The sequence below is a fragment of the Pygocentrus nattereri genome, chromosome 1 (genome assembly GCF_015220715.1).
Source record: "Pygocentrus nattereri isolate fPygNat1 chromosome 1, fPygNat1.pri, whole genome shotgun sequence".
NCBI classification, from domain to species: domain Eukaryota; kingdom Metazoa; phylum Chordata; class Actinopteri; order Characiformes; family Serrasalmidae; genus Pygocentrus; species Pygocentrus nattereri.
In genome coordinates this window covers 52,517,605-52,543,828 of record NC_051211.1, presented here as the reverse complement: position 1 = coordinate 52,543,828, position 26,224 = coordinate 52,517,605, and the positions used below count along the sequence as shown (strand labels likewise).

The window sequence follows — 26,224 nt, the reverse complement described above, 5'->3', positions numbered from 1 at the left end:
GAGAGAGAGAGAGAGAGAGAGAGAGAGGGGATGAGGGAGAGAGAGAGAGAGGCAGAGAGAGAGAGAGAGAGAGAGAGAGAGGGGGGGGGGATGAGGGAGAGAGAGAGAGGCGGAGAAAGAGAGAGATAGAGGGGATGAGGGAGAGAGAGAGAGAGGCAGAGAGAGAGAGAGGGGGGGGGGGGGGAGAGAGAGAGAGAGAGAGAGAGAGAGAGAGAGAGGGAGAGAGAGGGGATGAGGGAGAGAGAGAGAGAGGCAGAGAGAGAGAGAGAGAGAGGGAGAGAGAGGGGATGAGGGAGAGAGAGAGAGAGGCAGAGAGAGAGAGAGAGAGAGAGAGAGAGAGGGGATGAGGGAGAGAGAGAGAGGCGGAGAGAGAGAGAGATAGAGGGGAGAGAGAGAGAGAGAGAGAGAGAGAGAGAGAGAGAGAGACAGAGAGAGAGGGGATGAGGGAGAGAGAGAGAGAGAGAGAGAGAGAGAGAGAGAGAGAAAGAGGGAGAGAGAGGGGATGAGGGAGAGAGAGAGAGAGAGAGAGAGAGAGAGAGAGAGAGAGAGAGAGAGAGAGAGAAAGAGGGAGAGAGAGGGGATGAGGGAGAGAGAGAGAGAGAGAGAGAGAGAGAGAGAGAGAAAGAGGGAGAGAGAGGGGATGAGGGAGAGAGAGAGAGAGAGAGAGAGAGAGAGAGAAAGAGGGAGAGAGAGGGGATGAGGGGGAGAGAGAGAGAGAGAGAGAGAGAGAGAGAGGGATGTGAGCTGTTTTCTTACCTCTTCCTGGGCCTGTGTTGTATTGAGAGTTGAGGGTGATGTGGTCTCACTGTACTTTAGAGATACACAATCAGACACATCAGTAACACAAAGTCACCAATATTCATGAAGAAATCAGGGAGGTAGTAGCAGTACCTGCTCTGTGACCCCTGGTGTGGGTGTGGATAAGGGACCCTCTGTGCTTCTGTAGACCCCCTGAGAATCATTTCATATTGAGCACAGATTACTGTTGAGATTTTTTTTTGTGAATTAAATTTAAGTGTTAAATTAGTGAGCAACATAACAACAAACCAGCACACAGCAATGTTTCATAGGGTCAAATAGACACTCGACAATCACTGCTGCTAAACAAACATCAGAAATAACCTCAACGTAATATTTCTGAATATGCCAAAATCAGAAGACGCTGAGTGAATAAATGCTCTGATTCTGATATATTACCACCAGACAGAGTGTCCTCCTGTATTTGTATTCTGGGATTGTCGTTGATTTATACTTTTTCCTCAGTCAAATAAATTTTCCCCTATTAATAATAACAGTAATACAGAGTAAAATCCTACCGTGATTTCCTGTGTATGAGGGGGAGCTGCTGTTGTGTACTGTTGAAGCAGGAGAAAGAGAATGTGCTAGTTTTAATGTAACGACTCACATCATGTGATAAATATAAAAAGCATGCTGTATATGGAGAAATCCACTGAACTGGGTCAAAGTCAGAGTTGAAAACACATTTGAGACTTTTTAAGGCCTTAATTATGTTTATTTTATTAATATTAATGATTTAACATTCCATTTTGTCACTACCAAAACAATCGTAAGACACTGAAACTTTTCCAGATGTTTCGGTAGTGACTGTTACAGTAGTGACCGTTAAATAAATAAATAAAAACAGAATATGATGATTTGCAAATCCTTTTCAACCTACATTCAACTGAATACACTACAAAGACAAGATATTTAATGTTCAAACGGATAAACTTTGTTGTTTTTTGCAAATATTCACTCATTTTGAATTTGATGCCTGCAACACGTTCCAAAGAAGTTGGGACAGGGGCAACAAAAGACTGGGAAAGTTGAGGAATGCTCAAAAAACACCTGTTTGGAACTTTCCACAGGTGAACAGGTTAACTGGAAACAGGTGAGTGTCATGATTGGGTATAAAGGGAGCATCCCTGAAAGGCTCAGTCGTTCACAAGCAAGGACGGGCGAGGTTCACCACTTTGTGAACAACTGCGTGAGCAAATAGTCCAAAAGTTTAAGAACAACGTTTCTCAACGTGCAACTGCAAGGAATTTAGGGATTTCATCATCTACAGTCCATAATATCATCAAAAGATTCAGAGAATCTGGAGAAATCTCTGCAAGTAAGCGGCGAGGCAGAAAACCAGCACTGAATGCCCGTGACCTTCGATCCCTCAGGCGGCGCTGCATTAAAAACCCACATCATTCTGTAACGGATATTCCCACATGGGAACGCTTCGGAAAACCACTGTCAGTGAACACAGTTCGTCACATTCTGTACGTGTTACAACAGCGTGGCTTCGTAGTAAAAGAGTGCGGGTACTAGACTGGCCTGCCTGCAGTCCAGACCCGTCTCCCACTGAAAATGTGTGGCACATTATAAAGCGCAAAATACGACAGCGGAGCCCCCGGACTGCTGAGCAACTGAAGCTGTACATCAAGCAAGAATGGGAAAGAATTCCACCTATAAAGCTCCAACAATCAGTGTCCTCAGTTCCCAAACGCTTACTGAGTGTTGTTAAAAGCAAAGGTGATGTAACACAGTGGTAAACACGCCCCTGTCCCAACTTATTTGGAACATGTTGCAGGCATCAAATTCAAAATGAGTGAATATTTGCAAAAAACAATAAAGTTTATCTGTTTGAACATTAAATATCTTGTCTTTGTAGTGTATATAAGTGTGTAGTGTGTTTTGAAAAAAAAAAAAAACACCTTCAAATAATCTCTACACAGGGTTGCCAGCTACTTTATATTAACATTCACTGGTCATTTAATCAGCAGGTGCACCTACCAGACATGTACAAGACACTATGTGTCCAAAAGTTTATAGACACCTTCTCTTTCTGTGTTTCTTCTGAAATCAAGTGCATTTACAGGGCATTTGTCCCCCTTTGTGGCAGTAACAGCCTCTACTCCTCTGGGAAGGCTTTACACTAAATGGTGGAACACTGCTGTCAGGATTTGATTGTATTCAGCCACAAAAGCATCAGTGAGGTCAGGTTGGATGGTCCGTTCTGGACCACTACATCTCATGCCAAACGTATTGGATGGAGCTTCATCACTCCAGAGAACACAGTTCCACTGCTCCACAGCCCAATGCTACATATAAATATATACAAACAAAACAGCTGTTTTCTATAAGATATGGAGAAAACTCACTTTGATTTGTGGAGACAGCAGAGAGCGTTCTGTTGTTGTTTGGATCTGGAAAAAAGTCAAATGGTATCAGCCATAATTAAGTCCACTTTAGTTAAAAAAAATAGTCACCAATTGACAAAATTACTGTAGGGCAACAACGTATGGCACTGCAGAACTGCTGATGTGTAATTGGGTGTTGGTAACAACCACTCACCCTGTCTTTCTCCTCATCTTGGGAATTTTCAGTTTCCTCTGCATCCAGCTTATCCTGAGATAATACAAAGCAAACCTCTATAAGATTTTTACAGTGCTTAAACATTGTATGGTCAATATACAATGATAATAATAAAAAATAAATAATAGATAATAAAAAATAAAAATAAAAACAACACGGTGACCAAATTACTCTCAATGAATGATTTCTTGATTTAGTTTTTTTCTTGTTCTTTAGCCAGTAAGTTAATACTCAATTCTAATGTTAACTCAGTTAACAGGCGGCTGATGTGAGCAGTTTTACTGGCTGTAGCATGTGACAGTGTCTCTACTTAGATGGATAAGTGAATGTAGGGTGTTTAGTTCATGTCTTAGAGTTCTTGACCTTCACTGTGTAAAAAAAAAACAGCAGTGTAAAACAAAACCCGTTAATTAATAGTAAAATTCTCTCAATGACGATGAAAACCTGTAAAATTACAGTCATTTAATTATTTGTTTAGAAAAACTGCCTTGTAATTTAACAGTTTCACTAGTTCAACTATTCTGACTTATAGTATTTCACCATAACAATAGCTGTAACAAGCATTCAAATAAATGATGTCTGTGACATAAAAGTGATAATTAGTTTTTTTGTCATTTCCATTCTATTTCTGTTTCTATTCTATTTCTATTTCATTTTTTGCAGTGTGACATTGACGGCGTTTACATGCACTTAATGATCCGATAACTTCAGAAAATCTGATTTTGTCAGTAACCCAATAAATGCGTTTGTACGCCCTTGAGCAATCAGATAATGAGGAAACTCCAGGTCTACACGAGTCAGACAGTAATAAGATTTCTGCTTTGCAACCGGCCAGTAAGCTAACAGAAGAAGATGTGATGTCAACGTAACTTGAAACTCAAACTTCATGAGCAGCTTTTCTAAAAAACCTGAAAATAAGAGCATACATCATCAAAGGATATTTAAATCCCTGCTTTTGACAAATGTCATTGGTTTCAGGGTCACTCCAAAAGTGTTTTGCTGCGTCTCGCGGTGACGCTGTTCGCTTATTTCCAGTACCGCAGTCTGTTTTTCGCACATGCTCAGACTGAAAAATCCGAAAGAAATCAGAGTAAGAGTCACAGCACTGAGAAATCTGAGACATCCAGCCTCTTTATCAGATTTCTTAATCAGATTTCTAGACCTTACCCCAATCTAAGAAATCAGAGCGTGCTGCTATATTTGAACAGTCAGATAACCGCAGAAATCTAATTATGATTGAATTATTGATTGCATGTAAACGCACTCATTAACTTTTCATTTATTTAATTTTCAAGGAAGATGCACAGTTCACCATGCTTGCACATAACTTTAAAGACTATTCATTCATGAATGAAGGAACTCCAACCTCATATTCATAGTTATACACTTCATCATCATAAATGTCCTCCTCCATCTCCTCCTCCTCAGAGGCTTGATCTTCCTGTCAATAGAAGACATTAAAGAATACAATCAGAGTCTTGAATATGAATGTTAAAAAGATTATTTTTTAAGCATTGGATGGTGCTGACAGGTTTTAACAGTTTAAGTATGAATTAATCTACAGTTGGATGCAAAAGTCTGGGCTAGGCCTGGCCTAGTTACCATCTGACCTCCTGACCTTAAGCTGTTTCTGGGTAACACTTTCAAATATGCTTGAAAAAACAGTTAAAAGAAGCATCTCCTCGCTTTTCTTACTTCAAACAGACATAATTAATGTAACTTTTACTGTCATATTTTAGTATTGAAAAAAACAGCAAATAACAGTTCAGTCCAATTTAATGTGGCTTTTTGTGTTTACAAGTTGGAATCTACTTCCAAAAATGTATTTAAACTATTATTAATTAAGGGTTCAGAAATAGTTCAAGTGGAGCAGAACTGTGCTCAATGTAAAACCGTTTTATTGATTTTACTGAAGTGGTTTATAGAATTTCTGTAGAGAGTGCATGTTCTAAATATTACCCTAATTTTCTCCATAATTTCCACCAATTAAAGTTCTGCACAGACAACCTGACACATTTTAGCATTTTACTTTCTATAAAATTAAGGTACAGCAGTTCAGATTATACAATAACTTTCCATAAACCATGTGAGAAAACTCAATAGATGAATAGAGGTGTATCGCTGCTGTCGGAACAAAACCTCATATCTCAAAAAAGGTAACTTTTCAGGAGAAGGAAAAAACTTACTTTGCTTTTAATGGAAGTCAATGGAACCAGACGTCTTTCCAAGTAATTTTGGGCCGTTTCTTTTGGTTCATTCATCATGACATTCGCAGACAATGTAAAGAGCAAAAGGCATTTTCAAATTATGCCAAAAACTGAAAAACGTCAAAAATTGAGATACGAGGTTTTGTTCCGACAGCAGCGATATCACGTTGTACACAAGCACAGTGATGTTAGTTATATATGTTTTATGAAATAGTTAGAACGGCGTTTAGACAGAGGTGCTTTAATTGTTAAATGAGTTTAGATTTGTTTAGAAAGGTTAGGTGCAGGTTTAAATAGGACATTTACCACTCGTTTCCTTTGCCGTTTATGTCGTCCTTTATTCCCTTTTCCCTAGTTAAGAGTTTCACATCACAAAGTTAATGTCATACTTTAATGTTGTCATCACAAAATATTTTAACACACAATGGCTTTTAAGTACACGTAACACTTAATATGAAAATACTGATTCAATTTTCAGCCAACCTTTAAAATGGGTTATAGACTGATAAATATAGGCAAAATATACAAAATATTATATATATCAAAAACGGAGCATGCACAGTACTGCCTCAGAGGACCCAGGCATGTAATGTCAGGGTAATTTCTTTCAGCTTCAGTTTTATATTGTATAAGCAAGTCTCTGCCACACATAACACACTGCATCATAAATGAACTGTAGTGTTACCATGTAAGGGCAAAAACATGGATGTTAATATGTTACAGTAAATGTAAAACTTCTCAGTTATGTTTCGTAACTATAGATCAGCTAGTAATAAATGGATATTGGTCAAGCCATTAAACATTTTCAGAATGATTAAATATTATATTAAACCTTTACTTTAAAACTGTACCCCTGATGACTCTCAGTTAAACAATGCTTTGATCATTATTATTATTAATTTAGAAAGGAGGGAATACTGACTATGTAACATTCTCAAAGGAAGAAGCTTCAGGTTAAATCGCTTTAACTTTTCTTACCTTTAAAGGGTCACATAGAGCTTTTATTAAGCCTCTGTCTGGCATTAATGTTGCATTTATAAGACGTTTAATGACATTTAAAATGTTTTTATTCACTGCATTCAGCCCCTCCCTCTCCTGAGAGAGCAGATACTACAGTTATTTAAGTTCTACAACACAACAGCCTGCTTAGCTGAGAGAAACTGAATGACAGTGAAATATTAACTGCTGTTTAATGGATAATTCCACCTCTGGAATGATAAGACTTTGATTTTGGGACTGTTTATTTTGAGAGCAAAGCGAGGGTGTACTGCACCTTTCCCCTCTCTCGCCCCTTCTTCTTCTCTCCAGAGGTCTTCTTCCCCGTGTCCTCCTGACTGTGGAGCACTGACTCCATACTTACCTCTGCCTTTACTGAGCCAGCCTGCTACACACACAAACACGCTGAATCAACAGCTGAAGATTTCAGATAATAAAATGGAAAAAAAACACAAAGCTCTGAAATGAGTAGGGAGAGTGGGGCACAATCTGATGCATTTAGGCTTTTGTGTAATAATTTTAAAAGTGTTCAAGCAACATTAAAGGTCCCATTTCACGCTAAAACTAAGGTGTAAAAACGTCAGCGTGAATCCCAAGAAACATCAGTGAAACTTCACAGATGAGGCTGCTTTGGTAACATGAGAAGACTTTACTTAAAGAATAAAATACCTTTAATATTTAGTCTGTGCCCTGCTCTGCTCTAGACCTCAAAGTCTTGTTTGTGGAGCAGGTAAGTGAGAGCCCTACCCTTTCTGAGGAGGTGTTGGTCTGTGTGACGTTAGAAGATGCAAGACTTTCCACCACAGTCTCTCCTTCCTCCTTCACTGCCATTCTGCTCACCGTTCTGTTCAGCTCTGTCTTTCTGTCTATGGCGGAGATGTTCCAGGCGGTGGGGTCCTGTTCTGTTTTATTCAGGGCATCCTACAAATATATAAGAATATTAGTCATGTAATTCGATCCAATGCCAATCTAATCCATACTGTTTCCTGGACAATACTATTTTCGTTTAATTTCTTAATTCAAATGCCCATTTTCACCAACAGTGAAGCAATCATGTGGCCACTCTTCATTCATTCAATCCCTTACAGGGCCAGGGCTCAGTTTTATTACACACTTCTATAACCTAAGAACAGCTACACTAATTTGCACGGAAGTCCCTGTAGTTACTGAATAATAAGCCTGAGTATATAATACAACTAAGATTTTAAGGGGTTAATTTCCATTCAAAGCAGCCATTAAGTACAAGTTTCTTTGATAAATTATCAGTGAGATTATATATAAAATAATCCACTTGTATAATGAAAGAGAAAGTCAAAGGAAAATAAGTGGAAAAAACAGCTACAGTGAAAATGGGGCTCCTGACAACCACCTGGAAGACCTGGTAGACACCAAAATGGTCCCCATCAGATAAACAGCACTTAAAGCTTTCATCTCTGAGAGAGAGGAGAACATCAAGCTGCTTCAGATCTGATAACATCCACGGGTGTTTCTGTCCATCCTTCCACTGTGAGAAGACCACTCAGCGCTGTGGGTCTGAAAGGACGTGTAGCTGATCAAGAAGAACCTCGCTGAGAAAAGGAGACGAACACACCAAACAAAGAAGCTGAACGATGGACTGACCACCCCAGAGTCCAGATCTCAACTTCTAAGACTGAGCTTTGGAGGTGTGTCTGCAGATTTCTTAGAGAAACTGAAAGTGAGTCTCCTGAAAAGAATGGAAGCTGTGGGGGCATCTGAGCTTTTGTATACTTTACTGTTAAAGCACTATAGCACTCTGCTAAGATGCCGTTGCTAAGCAACAAGTTTGACAGCTGTAGGAGATGCTGAAGACACTTGAATGTTTTTATTACTTATTTTGCCACAAACAGAAAAGGGATATTTTTAAGATCACATTTGATCGGCAGCCGATTTGGTCAGACTCTGAAGACGAGACGACACTAAATTCCCAAACTGTCGTCTCCACTGAGCAGCTTTTCAGTCGGCAGCTGTGACAGAAGAACAGCTGAACAACCTGGAATCAGCCAGAAATGAACCCAACACCATTCGCCAGACGTGGAGTCTGATCTTCAGAGTCGGACCAAATCAGACTGAGCCATAAAACTGACCCAATAAAACCAAAAGCTGCTCAGTGGAGACGACAGTTTGGGAATTTAGTGTAAGGAGCTGGAGAACGAACTGCCGGCTGAGCAACGAGTGGGCGGAGCTCGTTACTCTGACGTAGCAACAAGCTGCTCGTTAAGGAGCTATAATTAGGAGGAAGGAGCTGAACATTAAAACATATTAAATGCCGCGTTCACGGCCAGTTTATTCATTTCTTACTGTATTTATTTAACTGCTGTATTAAAGCAGTAGAGCACTCGAGGAGGGTGTTATCACCAATAACATCACAGCTGTGATTTGGTCGCAAGCACAAGTCGAAGGCGATAACACACTCTCTCTCATGTTCTATTGCTTAAATATGTTTTCCACTTTTTTCCTGATGCTGACAAATGAACTTAATGGCTGTATGACTGGAAATTAAATAACTGACTCTGACTTTTTCCACAGCATTGTATATGTATAACCACACCACCATTTCATAAAACCTTGCAAATAAGTGTTATTCACAGAAGAACATTTATCTGCACCTTCACACTGGTGCTCCTGTACGAGACCTAATTCCTCAGGTGCATCCCTCACACTGCTGGATCCAGAAGTCTTAATTTATATAACCATATTTTTTTTATCAGTGCTTTGTTCGCATCTCTAGATTACAAATAATTCAAATGAATCATTCAGGAGCCAAAAGAAATAATTTCATAAGAACTGTGTTTTTTACAAGATAGGGCTCAGGCAGCGGCTCCTCATTTAGATCGTCCTCTTCTTCAATTAAGAGCTCATCAGTCTGCGGGTCACTGGAGAGTCCATAGTTCGCTGAACTCTAGGAATGAAAAGAGTCGAGGTTATATTACTCCTCCAGTTGTCGTAACAGTCGTGCATTGAGTCATTATTGTGTTACTGCTTAGAGTGGAAATCACAACCTGGGAGGCCTCAAGGGGAATAGTGAAATGTCAGCTTCAAGCAAAACATCTGGACAGTAAAGCAGCTTATAACAATGCAACAATTAAAATACAACTTTACAGTGTATTCAGTGATGATGTTGAAGCCGGGGTCCGTCCTCTGCCCTTTGATTCTTTTTTTTGTGGCCATTTCATGCAGAAGCTCCTCCATGCCATCTTGGAGAAGCCTATCGATCAAGGCCTTCAGCAGGGAGAGCTGAAGACGGAAGGTTTACAGTAGTTGTAAGTTAGAAATATGCTGTGAAAAAAAGAAAGTGTCCCAATTTCTTCTATTTTTGCTCATTTCTCACATTTTTCACGTTTCATCACGGATCATCCAACTACTTTTAAGATAAAGACAACACAAGTAAACACAAAATGCAGCTTTAAAATGATGAAAAGCTCATTTCCTCCCTAAACCTGATAACTGGTTGTGCCTCCCTTGGCAGTAACAACTGCAATTAAACATTTTTGATAACTTTGATTTGTGATAACAGTCTTTTACAACACTGTGAAGGAACAGTTTTCCTTCAATGGATGAAATCATCACTTAAAAACAGCATGTTGTGTTTACTTGGGTAATCTTTGCCTAAGGATCTGAAACACAGATTGATGGAGCAAATACTTTCATCACCATGTCATTTTAAACCTGGTGCTGAAGAACCAAATTCTGTGACGATAATGTTCATAAAGGTTTTTAGAACCACCTAAGAGGATGCTGAGAGCTTACCTTGATGCCGTATGATTCAAATAATTCTTCAATGTCCTAAAAGACATATGAATTGTTTTCTCACCACATAACTACCACTAAACACAGGTTGGTATGTATTTATATTATAAATATGAGAAAATGTGGACATGCATACCTTAATTTCAATGGATCTCGCTGATACACCGGCCTCGCCCTGACCAAAAAAAGACAGAAAAAAAACCAGTTCTCGTTTACAACTGCTTCAAAAAGAAGTCTTATTTAGCATATGTGTATGAACAGAAAGTCACACACCTTCTCTCCTCTTGAGCCTTGGTCTCCTTTTTCTCCCTACAAACCAGAGCAGCAAAAATGAGTCATATGTATTTTAGAGTTTTGGCACTTGCAGTTTTGCTCAAAAATGAAGTGATCTTACCTTCATTCCAGGGGGACCCTGTGTACACACATACATACAGATGCAGAGACGCAAAAGGAAAGCATGATTACAAAATGCATGACAGAAGAAAGCAAGTGACCAAATCACCCAAAGCTCCCACGTGAGAACCGAAGCCATATACAGCCAGCAACGTTATTATTTTAGCTGTTTTCCACATCATAATGGAAATTCGCATCCAAATTGGATAATGGTGTAAGAATTTCAACCATTTTCATACATTTTAGAGGCACAAAAGTGATTGGACAACCCAACATAATCATAAATTAAACCCCCATTTTAGTATTTGGTTTCAGTCAATCATCACCTGAAGTTTTAAATGAAATGGATGCTCGACTGGACTGGGGTCAGGTGACTGACTTGGCTTTCACAGGACATTCCACATTTTTGCCTTAAAAAAGTCATGGGTTGCTTTTGCAGTATTCTCGGGTCACTGTCCATTCTCACTGTAAAGCACCATCCAAAGAGTTTTGAACTATTTGGTTGAACACAAGCAGCTGATAGAGCCCTATAGGCTTTTGTCAGAACTCACATCATCAACAAACACAAGGGAATCAGTTCCACTGGCAGCCATGGCACTACCTCCACCATGCTTGACAGATCGCCTGATATGCTTTGGATCACGAGCAGCTCCTTCCCTTCTTCATACTCTTCTCTTCCCATCATTCTGAGACAAGCTGATCTTTGTCTCATCTGTGTCTAAGATATTGTTCCAGAAGGCATTTTAGATGTTTTCTGGCAACTCTAACCTGGTCTTCCTGTTTTTGTGACTTACAAATGGTTTACATCTTGAGACTTACTTGAACTTGATAAAGATACACTCATCTCCTTTAGGGTGTTCTTGATCTGATCAACTTAAAGAGGTTTTTCTTCATCAGGGAAAGGATTTTTCTGTCATCCACCACAGATGTTTTAAAGGGTCTTCTGGTGCTTCTGAGCTCACTGGTATTTTCTTTCTTTTTGAGCTAGATTTGGTCTTATTTAACATTTTGCTGTCGCTCTGTTGGGTTTGTTTTGATTTTTAAGCCTAATGATGGTCTTGCTTCACTGTTTTAGTTCATTGCTTCATCTCGAGTGTTAACTTGTTAGTGAAGTACTAACAGTCCCTAAAAATGGGAGGGTTTGGTATGAAACTGGTTGTGATTCCTTCATGTATACTCAAGCTGGATGTTAACAGTCTAAACATAAAATTAGGCTGAAAGTCTGCACTTTAACCTCTTATTGACCAGGGTAAATTGTGGTTTGTCCATTTGAATTTACATGTCCAAATCATAAGGCAAATTATTCAATAACTGCGTGAATGTCACGATTGGCCCCTCCCAGTCCTGTCCATTTGTTCGTGTTGTTTTGGTTTAGCCCACGTGTTCTTTGTTTTGGTTTGGTAGTCCAGCCCCCTTGTTTAGTGACTTCGCCCCTGATTGTTTCCACCTGTCCCTCATCAGCCCTGTTGTATTTAAGCCCTGTGTTTGCCCCTTGTGTTTGCTGGTCTTTGTACTGTTCTGCTTGTATGTTTGATTCTGCTTTCTGTCATCTCTGCCCCCCGATCAATCTGTGTTGGCTACATGAACCTGGACCGTTTAGACTATGACCTTGGATTTGCCCATAATAAAAGTCGCTTATCTCTGAATATGCATCTGCCTCCTTGCTCCACGTTACAGTGAAATAATGTAAATTTTTATTTTATTTATTTAATTATTTTCTGTAAAAGCTCCCCTCAAATTAACAGAACATGTGTTTTATGATCTTCACATATCACTATATGCTTACAATTTACTGCTGAAAGCCAAAAAATCTCAGACGCTCTTTGTGTTATTGTATAAAAGTAATGTTTCCAGAGCAGATCACTGAAGAGATGCCGTCTGTTTATAGTTTATAGCCCAGATTTGGGGGAAAAACGGGTCGACTTTCAGCAGAAAAACAAACTGAGTTCAGCTTCTTTTATTATAAGGGTTTATAAATTACATTACCCATCTATTTGACTGAAAAGAAGACAGTTACAGCCTCATATGACGCCCAGCTTCTGAATGGAGCTTATGAAATATGAAAGTTATGAAGAACATGATGAAGTGGGTTTTGGATTCACCGGTGGTTTTAAGGAGTTGAAAAGGTTCAAATATTCATTATTTCATTTCAACTCCAATATGCTGTGTAGACAGTTAAAATGACAAAAACTTGTATTTGTGGACTTGACTGTAACTTCCATTCTTTTTGCATCAGACAGGTGCAGCTTTTCTACTCACAGCAGTGGATTTGGTACATGCTTAAACAGCAAAACTGATCTGCAAAAGTGAAGTAAGTTGTACTCACTGTTGCTCCAGGGGGACCCATTGGTATTGGAAAAGCTTTTCTTATTTCATCTATTGAAGCACCCTGTGGACAAACCCAGTAGCAGTCTAACTGACACTAAACAAAAGGTAAGGAAACTAGCAGCTGGTAAACTCGTGCTTACTTGCTGCTACAAGCTGGAATTCCTCACATTATTAAATATAGACACTCTTTATCGTTAACTAAGTTAAAGTAACTTTGATTAACTTGATTTTATCCAAAGTCATATTGAATTATTTCTACTGGTTCCATCAAAAAAAAAAAAAAAAAAATGGACATAAAAGATTTTGTTTGACTAGGATGATATGAAGGTCCCCTACCTCTTGCAGCATAACAGGAGGGCCTGGCAACCCTGGAGGGCCTATTTCTCCCTTTTCACCATCTTTACCCTAATAAGACACAAAGGTTCCTAAATAAGATCTGAGGTGAATTAAATTAAACACAAAATTAATTTCAAACAAACATAAAGGTTCTTACATCAGTGCCAGGCTCCCCCTTTTCACCCTACAAATATGGAAAAAGTCTCCAAATTAAGACATGATGAAGGAAAAAAAGGTGCTCCCACCAACTACAGGTGAGACGACACTGAAATTCAAAGAAGGAAATATGTAAAAATGACATTATTCAGCTAAAAACACTTAAAGTAGTCTTTCAGCAAACCTTTTTGCCATCATCACCCCTGAGTCCCTGTTCTCCCTGAGCAGACAAATGAAGAGATTTAGACATTATAGAAAATCACAGTAATGAAATACTACAGCCTCCCATACATTTGTAAACTCTTACATCTTTTCCTGCTATTCCGCGCTTTCCATCCACACCAGGTTTACCCTGCAAACAACAGAAGATGGAGGTCAAAAGATGTGTTTTCAGGACTTCAGATGGTATAAGAATCATATGAAGTCACAGGATGTCTAACTAACTAGCGCATTACACTCCACCAGTGACGATTCCGACAAATGTTACATGAAAAACGACAAAATGTGGAAGTTAATTTCATTAAAAGCCCTTAAATGCTACACTCAAGAATTTGTTTTCCCAGTCAAAAATGGCCAAAAAGGAGGAGATCATTATTTTTGATGAGACATTTTTGAGAAGATTAAAGTCAAAAAACAGAGAAAACTGGGTTCCTAACAACCACCTGGAAGACCTGCTAGACACCAAAACTGCCCCCATCAGATAAACAGCACTTGAATCTTTCATCTTTGAGAGAGAGGAGAAAATCAAGCTCCACTGTTGATTCAGATCTGAGAAAAAGAGCTCAACAACACAACACTGGGTGCATTTGGGGTCGTCTGCATTGTGAGAAGCAGAAAATGTGAAACCAACTTCTAAGACTGAACTTTGGAGGCACTTTGGAGGCGTGTCTGCAGATTTCCTTGAGAAACAAAGCGAGATCCTGAAGAGTGTGGAAACTGTAATGAAGGTAAAAAATGGATACTAGAAATATATCGACTGTCGGATCAAAACCTCGTATCTCCAAAACTGCAAGTTTACAGGAGAAGGTAAAAACATACTCTACTTTTAATGTAAGTCAATGGAACCAGACTTTTTGTCCAAGTAATTTTAGGTCATTTCTTTTGGTCCAGTCATCATGGAATTTACACACAATATATAGGACTATTGCTTTTTTCAAATTATGTTAAAAACTGAAAAATGAAAGATGAAAGATGGTCTCGGCCTTTGTGCGGTACAGTATGTGTGCATTAGAACTGAAACTACTGTTTGTGTCGTACTGCACTGCATGCGCTAACAGAACAGAAAAGAATCTTTCATAAACATTACTCACTGGAGTACCAGGCAAACCAGGCATGCCAGCAACTCCAACTCGACCAGGATCTCCCTTCTCTCCTTTCTTTTAAATCACACACAAAAGAACTTTAATGTACTCAGCTGACACAGTTTTCAAATATGATTCAGCCTTTTAACATATAATATTAGTGACAGCGTGAGAACATAAATTACTTCTTACTTAAATATCACACATCAAATGGTCTCTAAGAACATAATGGCTCAGCAGAAGCCTAATTACACAACATATAATTCCCTTAATGTCAATGCAGCATTTAAATGATGAATCACACCTTCTGCAATCAACCTTCTTTCTTAACATTTAAAGGACTACTCACAGCTCCTGGCTCTCCTTTCTTCCCTGCTTCACCCTTAAAAATGATGATTACAAAAGTTCAGGATAGAAATTGTACCAATATCACTGACTTAGATTCAGCCGCCAGGTTTTATGGAGTCGGTGCACTATGCAGTGCATAGCACAGTAAAGCAAACGGCACCCTGGGTCTTACTTTTGCTCCGGGCAGTCCTGGTAAACCATCCACACCATCTTTTCCTGCGTCAGATTGTCCCTATGGAGTGAACACACAGGAAAACATGCAATTATAAATGGTTATATATGTGATGTTAGCATTATATACAACAGCACATAAAACAAGGCTCTTCAACTGTTGTTTAGTAAAGGCAACTGATTTACAGGGTGTGAGAAACAATGGAAACAGGGATGAATGAAGCTAAAGGGCTAAACTGAATGGGGATGAATGAAGCTAAAGGGCTAAACTGAATGGGGATGAATGAAGCTAAAGGGCTAAACTGAATGGGGATGAATGAAGCTAAAGGGCTAAACTGAATGGGGATGAATGAAGCTAAAGGGCTAAACTGAATGGGGATGAATGAAGCTAAAGGGATTAACTGAATGGGGATGAATGAAGCTAAAGGGCTAAACTGAATGGGGATGAATGAAGCTAAAGGGCTAAACTGAATGGGGATGAATGAAGCTAAAGGGATAAACTGAATGGGGATGAATGAAGCTAAAGGGCTAAACTGAATGGGGATGAATGAAGCTAAAGGGATAAACTGAATGGGGATGAATGAAGCTAAAGGGATAAACTGAATGAGGATGAATGAAGCTGATTGTTGAAGCTTTGTAGGTGGAATTCTTTCCCATTCTTGTTTGATGTACAGCTTCAGTTGCTCAACAGTCTGGGGGCTCCGTTGTTGTATTTTGTGCTTCATAATGTGCCACACATTTTCAATGAGAGACGGGTCTGGACTGCAGGCAGGCCAGTCTAGTACCCGCACTCTTTTACTATGAAGCCACGTTGTTGTAACACATGCAGAATGTGGCTTGGCATCATCTTGCTGAAATAAGCAGGACGTTCCTGAAAAAGACGCTGCTTGGATGGCGGCAGATGTTGCTCCAAAACCTGTACATGTACCTTTCAGCATTAATGGGGCCTTCACAGATGTGCAGGTTACCCCTGCCATGGGCACTAACACACCCCCACACCATCAGAGATGCTGGCTTTTGAACTTTGCGCTGATAACAATCCCGACAGTCCTTTTCCTCTTTGGCCCGGAGGACACGATGTCCATGATTTCCAGAAACAGTGTGAAATGTGGACGCGTCAGACCACAGGACACTTTTCCGCTTTGCGTCAGTCCATCTCAGATGAGCTCGGCCCAGAGAAGCCGGCGGCGTTTCTGGGTGTTGTTGATATGTGGCTTCGCTTTGCATGGCAGAGTTTTAACTTGCACTTGTAGATGGAGCGACGAACTGAGTTCACTGACAGTGGTTTTCCGAAGTGTTCCTGAGCCCATGTGGGAATATCCGTTACAGAATGATGTCGGTTTTTAATGCAGTGCCGCCTGAGGGATCGAAGGTCACGGGCATTCAGTGTTGGTTTTCTGCCTTGCTGCTTACTTGCAGAGATTTTTCCAGATTCTCTGAATCTTTTGCTGATATTATGGACTGTAGATGGTGAAATCCCTAAATTCCTTGCAGTTGCATGTTGAGAAATGTTGTTCTTAAACTTTTGGACTATTTGCTCACGCAGTTGTTCACAAAGTAGTGAATCTCGCCCCGTCCTTGCTTGTGAACGACTGAGCCTTTCAGGGATGCTCCCTTTATTCCCAATCATGACACTCACCTGTTTCCAATTAACCTGTTCACCTGTGGAATGTTCCAAACAGGTGTTTTTTGAGCATTCCTCAACTTTCCCAGTCTTTTGTTGCCCCTGTCCCAACTTCTTTGGAACATGTTGCAGGCATCAAATTCAAAATGAGTGAATATTTGCAAAAAACAATAAAGTTTATCCGTTTGAACATTAAATATCTTGTCTTTGTAGTGTATTCAATTGAATATAGGTTGAAAAGGATTTGCAAATCATCATATTCTGTTTTTATTTATGTTTTACACAACGTCCCAACTTCATTGGAATTGGGGTTGTAGTAAAATTACTTAAAACAGGTCAAAATGTCTAGATGTAAGTTAAATAACCTTATAACTGTACATCCATCTCAAAATAAGAAAAATGCCATATATCGACTAGAATTCAGATAATTTCACATGGAAAGATACTTTTTTGCAGTGTAGACACAACGACGTATCTCAAGTGTTAAGATAAAGTGTATGATTCAGACGTCAGTGACTCACCAAGGAATTCCCAGGTGGTCCTGGTTTCCCTGGTGGCCCCTGGAGAGAAGGGGAAAGAGGGAAAAATCATATTAGCAAGCAAGATATCTTCACAGCCTTTAGCTCTGAACCTTTTGTGCATGTGTTACTCACCGGTGGGCCTGGAAGTCCTGTCTCTCCTCTGAGGCCTGGGAGTCCAGGCTCACCCAGTTCACCCTGAAAACATTCACACATTTCTGGTATAGAAGAGGCACTCATAACTTTATTATCCACATATAAAAGAGTATAAGAAGTGCTCTTCTACCTTGATGGCTCTGGTAAGGACGTTATTCTCTGACACAGAGAACTGAAGTGGAAGGAAAGCCAGCTCATTAGATATTACAGATAAACATGCACAAATACACCAATCAGGCATAACATTCTGACCACCTCCTTGTTTTTACACTCATTGTCAAATTTATCAGCTCCACTTACTGTATAGCTGCACTCTGTAGTTCTACAGTTACAGACTGTAGTCTATCTGTAGTCCACCTCACAGAGCAGGTACTATTTGGGTGGTGGGTCATTCTCAGCACTGCAGTAACACTGACATGGTGGTGGTGTGTTAGTGTGTGTTGCGCTGGTCTGAGTGGATCAGACACAGCAGTGCTGCTGGAGTTTTTAAACACCTTAGTGTCACTACTGGACTGAGAATAGTCCACCAACCAAAAATATCTAGCCTGTGGGCTGCGTCCTGTGACCACTGCTGAAGGACTAGAGGATGACCAACACAAGCTGTGCCGCAGCAGATGAGCTGTCGTCTCTGACTTTACATCTACAAGGTGGACCGACAAGGTAGGAGTGTCTAACAGAGTGGACAGTGAGTGGACACAGTGTTTAAAAACTCCAGCAGCACTGCTGTGTCTGATCCACTCATACCAGCACAACACACACTAACACACCACCATCACGTCAGTGTTACCGCAGTGCTGAGAATGATCCACCACCCAAATAGCACCTGCTCTGTGAGGGTCCATGGGGGTCCTGACCACTGAAGAACAGGGTAACAGAGTATCAGAGAAACAGATGGACTACAGTCTGTAACTGTAGAACTACAGAGTGCAGCTATACAGTAAGTGGAGCTGATAAAGTGGACAATGAGCGTAGAAACGAGGAGGTGGTCAGAATATTACGCCTGATCGGTGTGTATAGCATACAAAATGAAGCATTTGAGAGTCAGTAATGACTCTCCCTGATCATTTCTTGAAGTTTCAAATCTGCTTATTTGAAACAGTTTATGACGGATGAAACTCACCTGAGAATGTCCAGGTGGGCCAGGTTTTCCCTGCAGGAAGGCAAATATGAATAACCAAGAGGTGTGAGACAATGATTGCTGCTTCTTGCATTCAAAACAGACACGATCGATGACAATTCAAAATTCATTACAACAATCGATCATCATGAATTTCAGGTATCTTATTAAGAATAATGATTTGGAGCACTGGAGAGATATTAAATATTAAGTCTGGCTCAAAACACAGAATAAAACAATCCACTCCCGAAGACTGATGACCATAATATGGAACGTACTGGCTCGCCTTTCTCTCCTTTCGGTCCTTCAGGGCCCTGAGGAACAGTAAAAAGTAAGACCATCTGTTAATTATGGTAACTCCTCAGATATCACTGAATACTGCAAGACAGCACAATAACTATTTTAAAAGCATTAAAAAAACAAAAATGGTATGAAACGGTAAGAAAACAATCACAGATGCTCACCGGTAACCCGATTTTTCCAGGATCACCTTTTTCACCACGGTCTCCCGGGCGTCCAGGGAGACCAAGAGAGCCCTGATGATGAAGAGAGGAGAAATGGAGCTTTAATGATGGATGTTAGACTCTTGATGCTTCGTCTCATCCATAAGAACATTATGCTACAAGGGAAGAGCACTAAGCAGTAATGAGAGGCTTCTACAGACAGGAGGGGATCAAGAGGGCAAAGAAAAGTCTGAGTCAAAACAAAGACAATGAAGGGACATTACCCGGATGCCTTTCTCGCCAAGCTCGCCTGGAGAACCTGGGTCACCCTGTGGAAAGTAACCCATATTTTTTTTGCTCTGTTTAAGCGGGGATTACATAAAAGTACACTATTTATTATACATTAAATACACTTTCAAGGAGAGGACATAAAACGCAAATAAAATTAGAAAGCAGTGATTTATAAATAAACCTTGACCTGTATTGAAAGACAGCAGTACAAAGACAAGACGGGGGATATTCTACTCTCTTTAAAAGATGGTTCTTCAAGAGCTCTTTAGGGTTAAAGGGTTCTTTGCATTGTAAAAGTGTTCTTCAGATTGTTGGGCAATGCGTTGTATATGGTTCTGCATAGAACCTTTTTGAAAAGGGTTCTATATAGCACCAAAAAACATTCTTCTATTGTTCCAATGTCAAGCTTGTTACAGTAGAAGGTAAAACGGCTCTATATAGAACCATCTACAGTATATCCTCCATCAGTGTGAGGGACAACTTCATGATGCAAAGAACCCTTTAATCATGCAAAGGGTTCTTTCATGGGTAGGTATAGAACTAAACTTACTAGAACCCTTGAAGAACCATCTTTTTTACGTGTGTACTCTATCAGCTTCATTATTTTATGTAAATATACACTCATTCTAAGATTGATGCCCACAGCATGCTCTGATAATCATAAATAAGTACTATAAATTTGCTTGAGCGTCCAGGAAAGGCCTTGTCCTTTATGAGCAAGGATATGTTGAGACTCACCACTCCCAAAAAGTGAGTGTGTGAATAATCCAACAGTTTAAGAACAATGTTTTTTACTGAAAGTTCGCAAGGATTTTAGGTAGTTCACACTCTATGGTGCATAATATAATCAGCAGATTCAGGGAATCTGGAGGAATCTCTAGGCATAAAGGGCAAAGCTGAAAACTATAACTCTATGACCTTCGATTCCTCAGATGGCACTGCATTAAATTCCAGTGGGCTTCTGAGATGGAGATCATTGCATGGGCTCAGGAATACTTAGAAAAAGCCATGGTCAATAAACACTGTTTGCCGCTGTATCTACAAATCCATGTTAAGACTCTTCTATGCACAGCTGAAGCCATAAATCACTAACATCCAGAAACGCCGCTGAGTACTCTGGGCTCAAGCTCATCTGAAATGGGCTGATGCACAGTGGAAACATGTATGGTGGTCTAACCAGTCAGAATTTCCATTTTTATGGAAATAATTAATGTCATGTTCTGTGGGCCAAAGGACCATCCAGACTGTTACCAGTGTAAAGTTCAAAAGCCAGGGTGTGTAATGGAATAGGGGGGTATTAGTGGGTATCTTGCACATTTCTGGCACCATTAACACTGAAAGAAAGCAGCAACACATCGCTGCTATCAGAACAAAACCTTAACATACCTCCAAAAAGGTGACTTTACAGAACAAGAAGAAACGTTCTTAACTTTTTTCCCCAAATAATTTTGGATCATTTCTGTTAGTCTGTTCATCATAAAATTTTGACACATCATAAAGGGGGACGGGCCTTTCCAAATAGGTAAGAAAGTGAAAAACAAGAAAAACGGAGATACAAGGTTTTGTCCCGACAGCAACAATATGCTGCTTTCTAGACGAAAGTTTTCTCTGGGACATCCAAACTACGTGGTGTGGGTGCTAGACTGATCTGCCCGCAGGCTCCCATTGGTGCATTATGGAGTGCAAAGGCCCTGTATGCTTTTTACAGAAATCAAAAGTGACAAAAAATTCAGTTTTCAAAACTGGATCATCTGATCTCTCCAGTCCAAAAAAATGATTAAGTGCTTGTAAAAGGGAAGGAAGAGTGACACAGTGGTAAACACGTTACTGTCCCAGCTTTTTTGGAACCTGTTGCAGGCATCAAATTTGGAAGAAGCATAAATTCAAAAAACATTTAACCCTTGTGTGGTGTTCAGGTCTGTGGGAACCATTTTCAACGTTTACCAAAAGAAAAAATGATGTGATTTATTATTATTTCAAAGTCTGATTCTTGGTCTTTGCTCATTTTCTGTGAAGAACATATAAAATAACCCATTTTCAGGGTCTTCACTCTGATCACCCCCAACACATTTATATTACATGTGGTGTTGGGCTGAACCCACGTAGTAAAAGTGTGGAGGTGCTGTGTCCTTCACTCTGTTCTCCTCCTACATGGCCTGCACTTAGTGTGTGAATGTGTGTGTGTGTGTGTGTGTGTGTGTGTGTGTTTGTGTGTGTGTGTGTGTGTGTGTTTGTATATGTCTGTATGTTCTTGGATAAGATTCTTCGCTCACCCTTGCTCCTGGATCTCCTTTTGATCCTGGCAAACCCTAAAATGGATTAAGGAAAGAATTTAATCTTCTTTTTTCACACAGTCATTTCTAATCTAGCAACACATCTCCCCTTCTTACATCGCTCACTAATTCAGGACGTCTTCCCTGATCCCATTACTGAGACCTTAACTACTCTGCTCATTAAGTCTGTCAAGGAAGTGGCTCAGTGCAATAAAATGACTGTGATTAACAGCATAACACATTTCCCTTTTGTCACTAATAGGGCCTGAATTTAATATAATTTGCTGGGGTAGAGAACTCCCCTAAGCAATTTAATGAATTTCTAGAATTTAGATCTCTAAGTCTATTGGCTAGCAGTAATAACATATAACTTTTGCACCAAACTTTGCACACCAATCGGCCTAATACGTGTCAGTTGTAGCTTTGGAGTATCAGGCAATAACAGAGAAAAACACTGTTTTAATCCCTGAACATTCACAGATCTGCCAGTGCATCCAGGTATCTAATACCAACCTTCAGACTTAATAACCAGAGGTGGAGAGTAGTTGAGTAACTGAGTAACTGTAATTAGTTTCTGTACTTTAGTATTTTTGGTGTATCTGTACTGCAGTTTCTCCGTTCTGGGCGACTTTCTCCTTTCACTCCACTACATTTCAGAGTCTAATATCCGACTTTTTCCTCCTACATTTTGAGAAATCTGTCGTTCCTTTTGGTTTCTGTGTGTATAAAAACGTAACATGTCAAAACGAAAGAAGCGCAAAGCCAGTGCACCAATCAGGGCCCAGCGGTCACTTTGTTTAGAGCTGGTTTTGACCTGTTGGTCATACCGACCCAGTGCAGCACGCGGTTCAACGTCAGCGCAGCAGCGTAAAACTTTGGGAGAGTCTGTTCAACATAAATGATGAACTAACCTAACTTTGTGTAAATAGAGCTCAATATAGAAATATGTCCACATATGCAGTCGAGACTGACGCGGCTTTTTTCTGAATTTCTACAAACACCATTTCATTTTATAGTAAATGAGTTTGGGCTGGTTTATGTTTATGAACAGACGCCTACAGATCAACATAGTAAAGGAGCTCATCTGTGATCCTGAGTTTAAAGCCAGTTTTTATTCAACTTAAACTTGGAACTAAGTTGTAAATAAATCTGAAACTGAAACTTTGCTTGTGTGTAAAAAGTGATTTCAGAGCCACTCGGTTCTCCCTGATGGAAACTGTTTACCTTCAGTGTTTTGTGCTTCTGATCATTTTAATAGACGTCAGCGTCACTAATTAATGACGTTCTATTAAAAGACTGGTTTACCAAGAGAGACGCTGGAGGACTTTCACCTGAAATGAGTTCATGAAGCCAGTCTGGTTATAAAAATGATAACAGGACATCAGAGCCAGAATTACTCTTTTAGTACTTTTACTTTATACTTAAGTACATTTGAAGGGAAATACTTTAGTACATTTACTCAAGTGGAGGTCTAAAGGGAGGAACTTCAACTTTTACTGGAGGAATATTTTACCTTGGGGGTCTCGACTTTAACTCAAGTACATGATTTGTGCACTTTGTCCACCGCTGTTAATAACTGAATAATTTCACATTGTTTTCTATGTCATTACTGAATAATAAACCTTAGTATATGGACATTAGCAAAAGCCTATTATAACGCCTGTTTTAACCACAGTTTTTCTGCAGATGTTTTCACATCATTTAAAAAACTTTCTCTCTGAAAACAAATTGTCTTCATTTGGGATGAAACAGGGAGAACCTGAATGGGAACTGCACATCAGCATATACATCTCTTCCACGGTTTACTTACATCTTTACCTCTTAGTCCAGGAGCTCCTGAGTTGCCTGGGAGACCAATTTCACCTTTTTCCCCCTTAAAACCATCAATGCCCTAAAGAAGAACACAGTTGATTGCAGAGAACATTTTGTTAGGTGTAAATCATTACATGCTCTTGAATATAGTCCATGAGCTACTACCCAGCAAATCCATTGGTTTGGAAACTCCAAGCAAACTGGTATCAGACGTATCAAACAAAAAACACTTTGGGCTCTATTTTTGTGATCATAACAGCTGCGATCCCAACTGCCAAATCCTATTTTAACACCTATGAGAGATTTTGGGATGACGTTTGCTGGAAAGGGTCCTGTAGCATCATCGAAACGTCAACTGAGGGAATATCTTCTGGAAGAATAGTGTTTAATTCCTCTAGCACAGTTTTAGAGACTTGTAGCGTGTATGCCAAGGCACACTGATGCTGTTCTGGCAGTTTTTGATGGCCCAACATCTTACCTTCACACTTTATTTCAGCTATTTTCCTTTAATTTGTCACAAGTGAGTAGCTACTAGGAACAAATGGGAGAAAATAAGATTACACCCAAATAAGCAATACAGTGGTGTTAAACCACTAAAGCTGTGCCCTAGGAGTCTAAGGGTTCAGAGCACGGCCCTGTATGAAAAGACTGAAATACAGTTGAACGTCATCGTCTATCATCAGGACACAGTACTAAGAAGATGAGGGGAGTGAACTTACTTTAGGCCCAGGTTTCCCTGATAACCCCACATTGCCCTGTGTATGAATACACAAAATTATAGCAAAGAAGGAACAGAACGCTTTAGATTAGATTTAGATTAGATGTAGAAGCTCTTAAAGACACTCACCCTCTCACCGCTCTCACCCTTAGGACCTGGCTGTCCAGGAATACCAAAGCCAGGGCTGCCCTTTAAAGAGTCAGAAGACAATACATCAATACCAAATGAGGCCAAATCACTTCTCAGTGAACCAATCAATTGCATTTTCAGGATTACCTTGTCACCTTTGTCTCCTTGGTCCCCTTTAACTCCCTGAGGTCCGGGAGGTCCAACTGGTCCAACATCCCCCTGTAAGATGGAGATAAGTAAATAATTCATGGATGCTGGATTGTATATTAGGAAGCTGCTACTGGAGAAGTTGGGCATTATTAGAGGTCAGACAGGGCAACAACATACAGGTAAAAGACTAACAAAGCTGTGGGTTCTATCAGAGATGTTTTAAAGTGGGAGACAGGCCAGTGGTCAAAATATGAACGGGAAAGCTCATAATGCTCAACTTGCTATCTGTACATGAGGAAAGTACCAGCCTTCAATAAAATGAGCCAATCGGCTTGCTGGTTAAGCCGCAAGTACGAAAAGGCACCCTCACACACACACCCCTGAAGATATGTGTAGATACATGTCACGCATCCCTCCAGCTCCAGCTCACACATGGACTCCATGTCCCAGAATCCTGTGGGAGATCACGTGACTGTTGGACAATCATCCAATCACTGTTCACACTCCCTAGAATACTGATGTGTTGCACTGGCTCTATGGCTATGTTTACACAGCAGGTAAAAGTGGCCCAAATCGGATTTTCTCTCCAAATCAAATTTTTTTGTTTGGCTGTTCACATTATGCCCTGCGATGGACGGGCAACCTGTCCAGGGTGTATCCTGCCTTCCGCCCGATGACAGCCGGGTCTGTGTGTGTGTGTGTGTGTGTGTGTGTGTGTGTGTGTGTGTGTGTGTGTTCTCACATTATCTTTTAAATGTGACCTGTATGTGACATCAGTCTGAACAGATCAGCTCCTAAACAGACCCACATGCGCACTGCTTCATGCGGCTCGTCCGGAGGTAAACAACCATGATGGCCAGCGAATGCCTGTCGCTCCCAGAGCTTTCAGCTTCATCTTCACCAGCATCAAAGGAGCGATTACAAAGTTCCAGTGGTTGACAGCTGGACCCATCACCCACAGTGTGTTTGAGCTCACCATTATTCAGCTACTTCTTCGGTTCATGTCCTCTGATTCTTTTAACTGTTCTTTGAAATTATGATGAATGTCAAGTTGGACTGTAGTAAGTCGCATGAATTCCGATCGGGCTGTTCAGACTGAGTCGCGTCACCGCAGATCAGATATGAACCAGATATCAGTGCCACATATGAAAACGTCTCAAATTGGAATTGGAAATGTCAGACTCAGTGTGTTTTCGCTGTTCACACTGACACACAGACACACATCTGTGTCACATATGAAGGATTTGGGCCACTTTTACCTGCTGTGTAAATATAGCCTCAGTGTCATACGACCAGTCTAAGTTTAGTTTATAAGCGTGGGCTTTGGATTAGTTTAGTTGCAAGGAATTGCTTCTCCTAGCAGAGCTATTGAGTGTTTCCTGTTTGCTATTGTTTGATTCTGTTTCTGTGTTTCCTTGGCTTTGCCTTTTCTGGACTTTGTTGGATTTGACCAACTGACCATTTACGATTCTTGTTAAACCCTTTACAATTAAAAGCCCCATTTACAATACGCACATGTGCAGCACAACAGACTATTCATGCTGTTTTTGTACGATTTGATGTGATTTCACATTTGTTTTTGAAATGTGCTCAAAGAGATGGGAGCATGGACTATTATGAGTG

At 40.2% G+C, this 26,224-nt stretch overlaps 1 protein-coding gene across 1 annotated transcript in view; it reads right to left on the bottom strand.

Annotated features, from left to right (window-relative positions):
- The window catches only part of col7a1l (collagen type VII alpha 1-like), a 114,753-nt gene that overhangs the window by 3,342 nt on the left and 85,187 nt on the right, over positions 1 to 26,224 (bottom strand). Inside the window, exons 45-79 of the mRNA XM_037540289.1 lie at positions 24,599 to 24,670; positions 24,452 to 24,511; positions 24,324 to 24,359; positions 23,603 to 23,683; positions 21,793 to 21,828; positions 19,513 to 19,557; positions 19,250 to 19,321; positions 19,064 to 19,099; positions 18,789 to 18,818; positions 17,799 to 17,840; positions 17,648 to 17,710; positions 17,516 to 17,554; positions 15,372 to 15,431; positions 15,201 to 15,233; positions 14,861 to 14,926; positions 13,858 to 13,902; positions 13,735 to 13,770; positions 13,552 to 13,578; positions 13,395 to 13,463; positions 13,057 to 13,119; positions 10,732 to 10,749; positions 10,611 to 10,646; positions 10,474 to 10,512; positions 10,338 to 10,373; positions 9,690 to 9,824; positions 9,388 to 9,489; positions 7,317 to 7,490; positions 6,847 to 6,957; positions 5,880 to 5,924; positions 4,733 to 4,807; positions 3,346 to 3,399; positions 3,153 to 3,197; positions 1,317 to 1,355; positions 892 to 951; positions 757 to 810 (exon numbers count right to left, since the gene is read on the bottom strand). Coding sequence (XP_037396186.1) covers positions 757 to 810; positions 892 to 951; positions 1,317 to 1,355; positions 3,153 to 3,197; positions 3,346 to 3,399; positions 4,733 to 4,807; positions 5,880 to 5,924; positions 6,847 to 6,957; positions 7,317 to 7,490; positions 9,388 to 9,489; positions 9,690 to 9,824; positions 10,338 to 10,373; positions 10,474 to 10,512; positions 10,611 to 10,646; positions 10,732 to 10,749; positions 13,057 to 13,119; positions 13,395 to 13,463; positions 13,552 to 13,578; positions 13,735 to 13,770; positions 13,858 to 13,902; positions 14,861 to 14,926; positions 15,201 to 15,233; positions 15,372 to 15,431; positions 17,516 to 17,554; positions 17,648 to 17,710; positions 17,799 to 17,840; positions 18,789 to 18,818; positions 19,064 to 19,099; positions 19,250 to 19,321; positions 19,513 to 19,557; positions 21,793 to 21,828; positions 23,603 to 23,683; positions 24,324 to 24,359; positions 24,452 to 24,511; positions 24,599 to 24,670 — 2,034 coding nt within the window. The remainder of the gene's footprint in view (positions 1 to 756; positions 811 to 891; positions 952 to 1,316; positions 1,356 to 3,152; positions 3,198 to 3,345; positions 3,400 to 4,732; positions 4,808 to 5,879; positions 5,925 to 6,846; positions 6,958 to 7,316; positions 7,491 to 9,387; positions 9,490 to 9,689; positions 9,825 to 10,337; positions 10,374 to 10,473; positions 10,513 to 10,610; positions 10,647 to 10,731; positions 10,750 to 13,056; positions 13,120 to 13,394; positions 13,464 to 13,551; positions 13,579 to 13,734; positions 13,771 to 13,857; positions 13,903 to 14,860; positions 14,927 to 15,200; positions 15,234 to 15,371; positions 15,432 to 17,515; positions 17,555 to 17,647; positions 17,711 to 17,798; positions 17,841 to 18,788; positions 18,819 to 19,063; positions 19,100 to 19,249; positions 19,322 to 19,512; positions 19,558 to 21,792; positions 21,829 to 23,602; positions 23,684 to 24,323; positions 24,360 to 24,451; positions 24,512 to 24,598; positions 24,671 to 26,224) is intronic.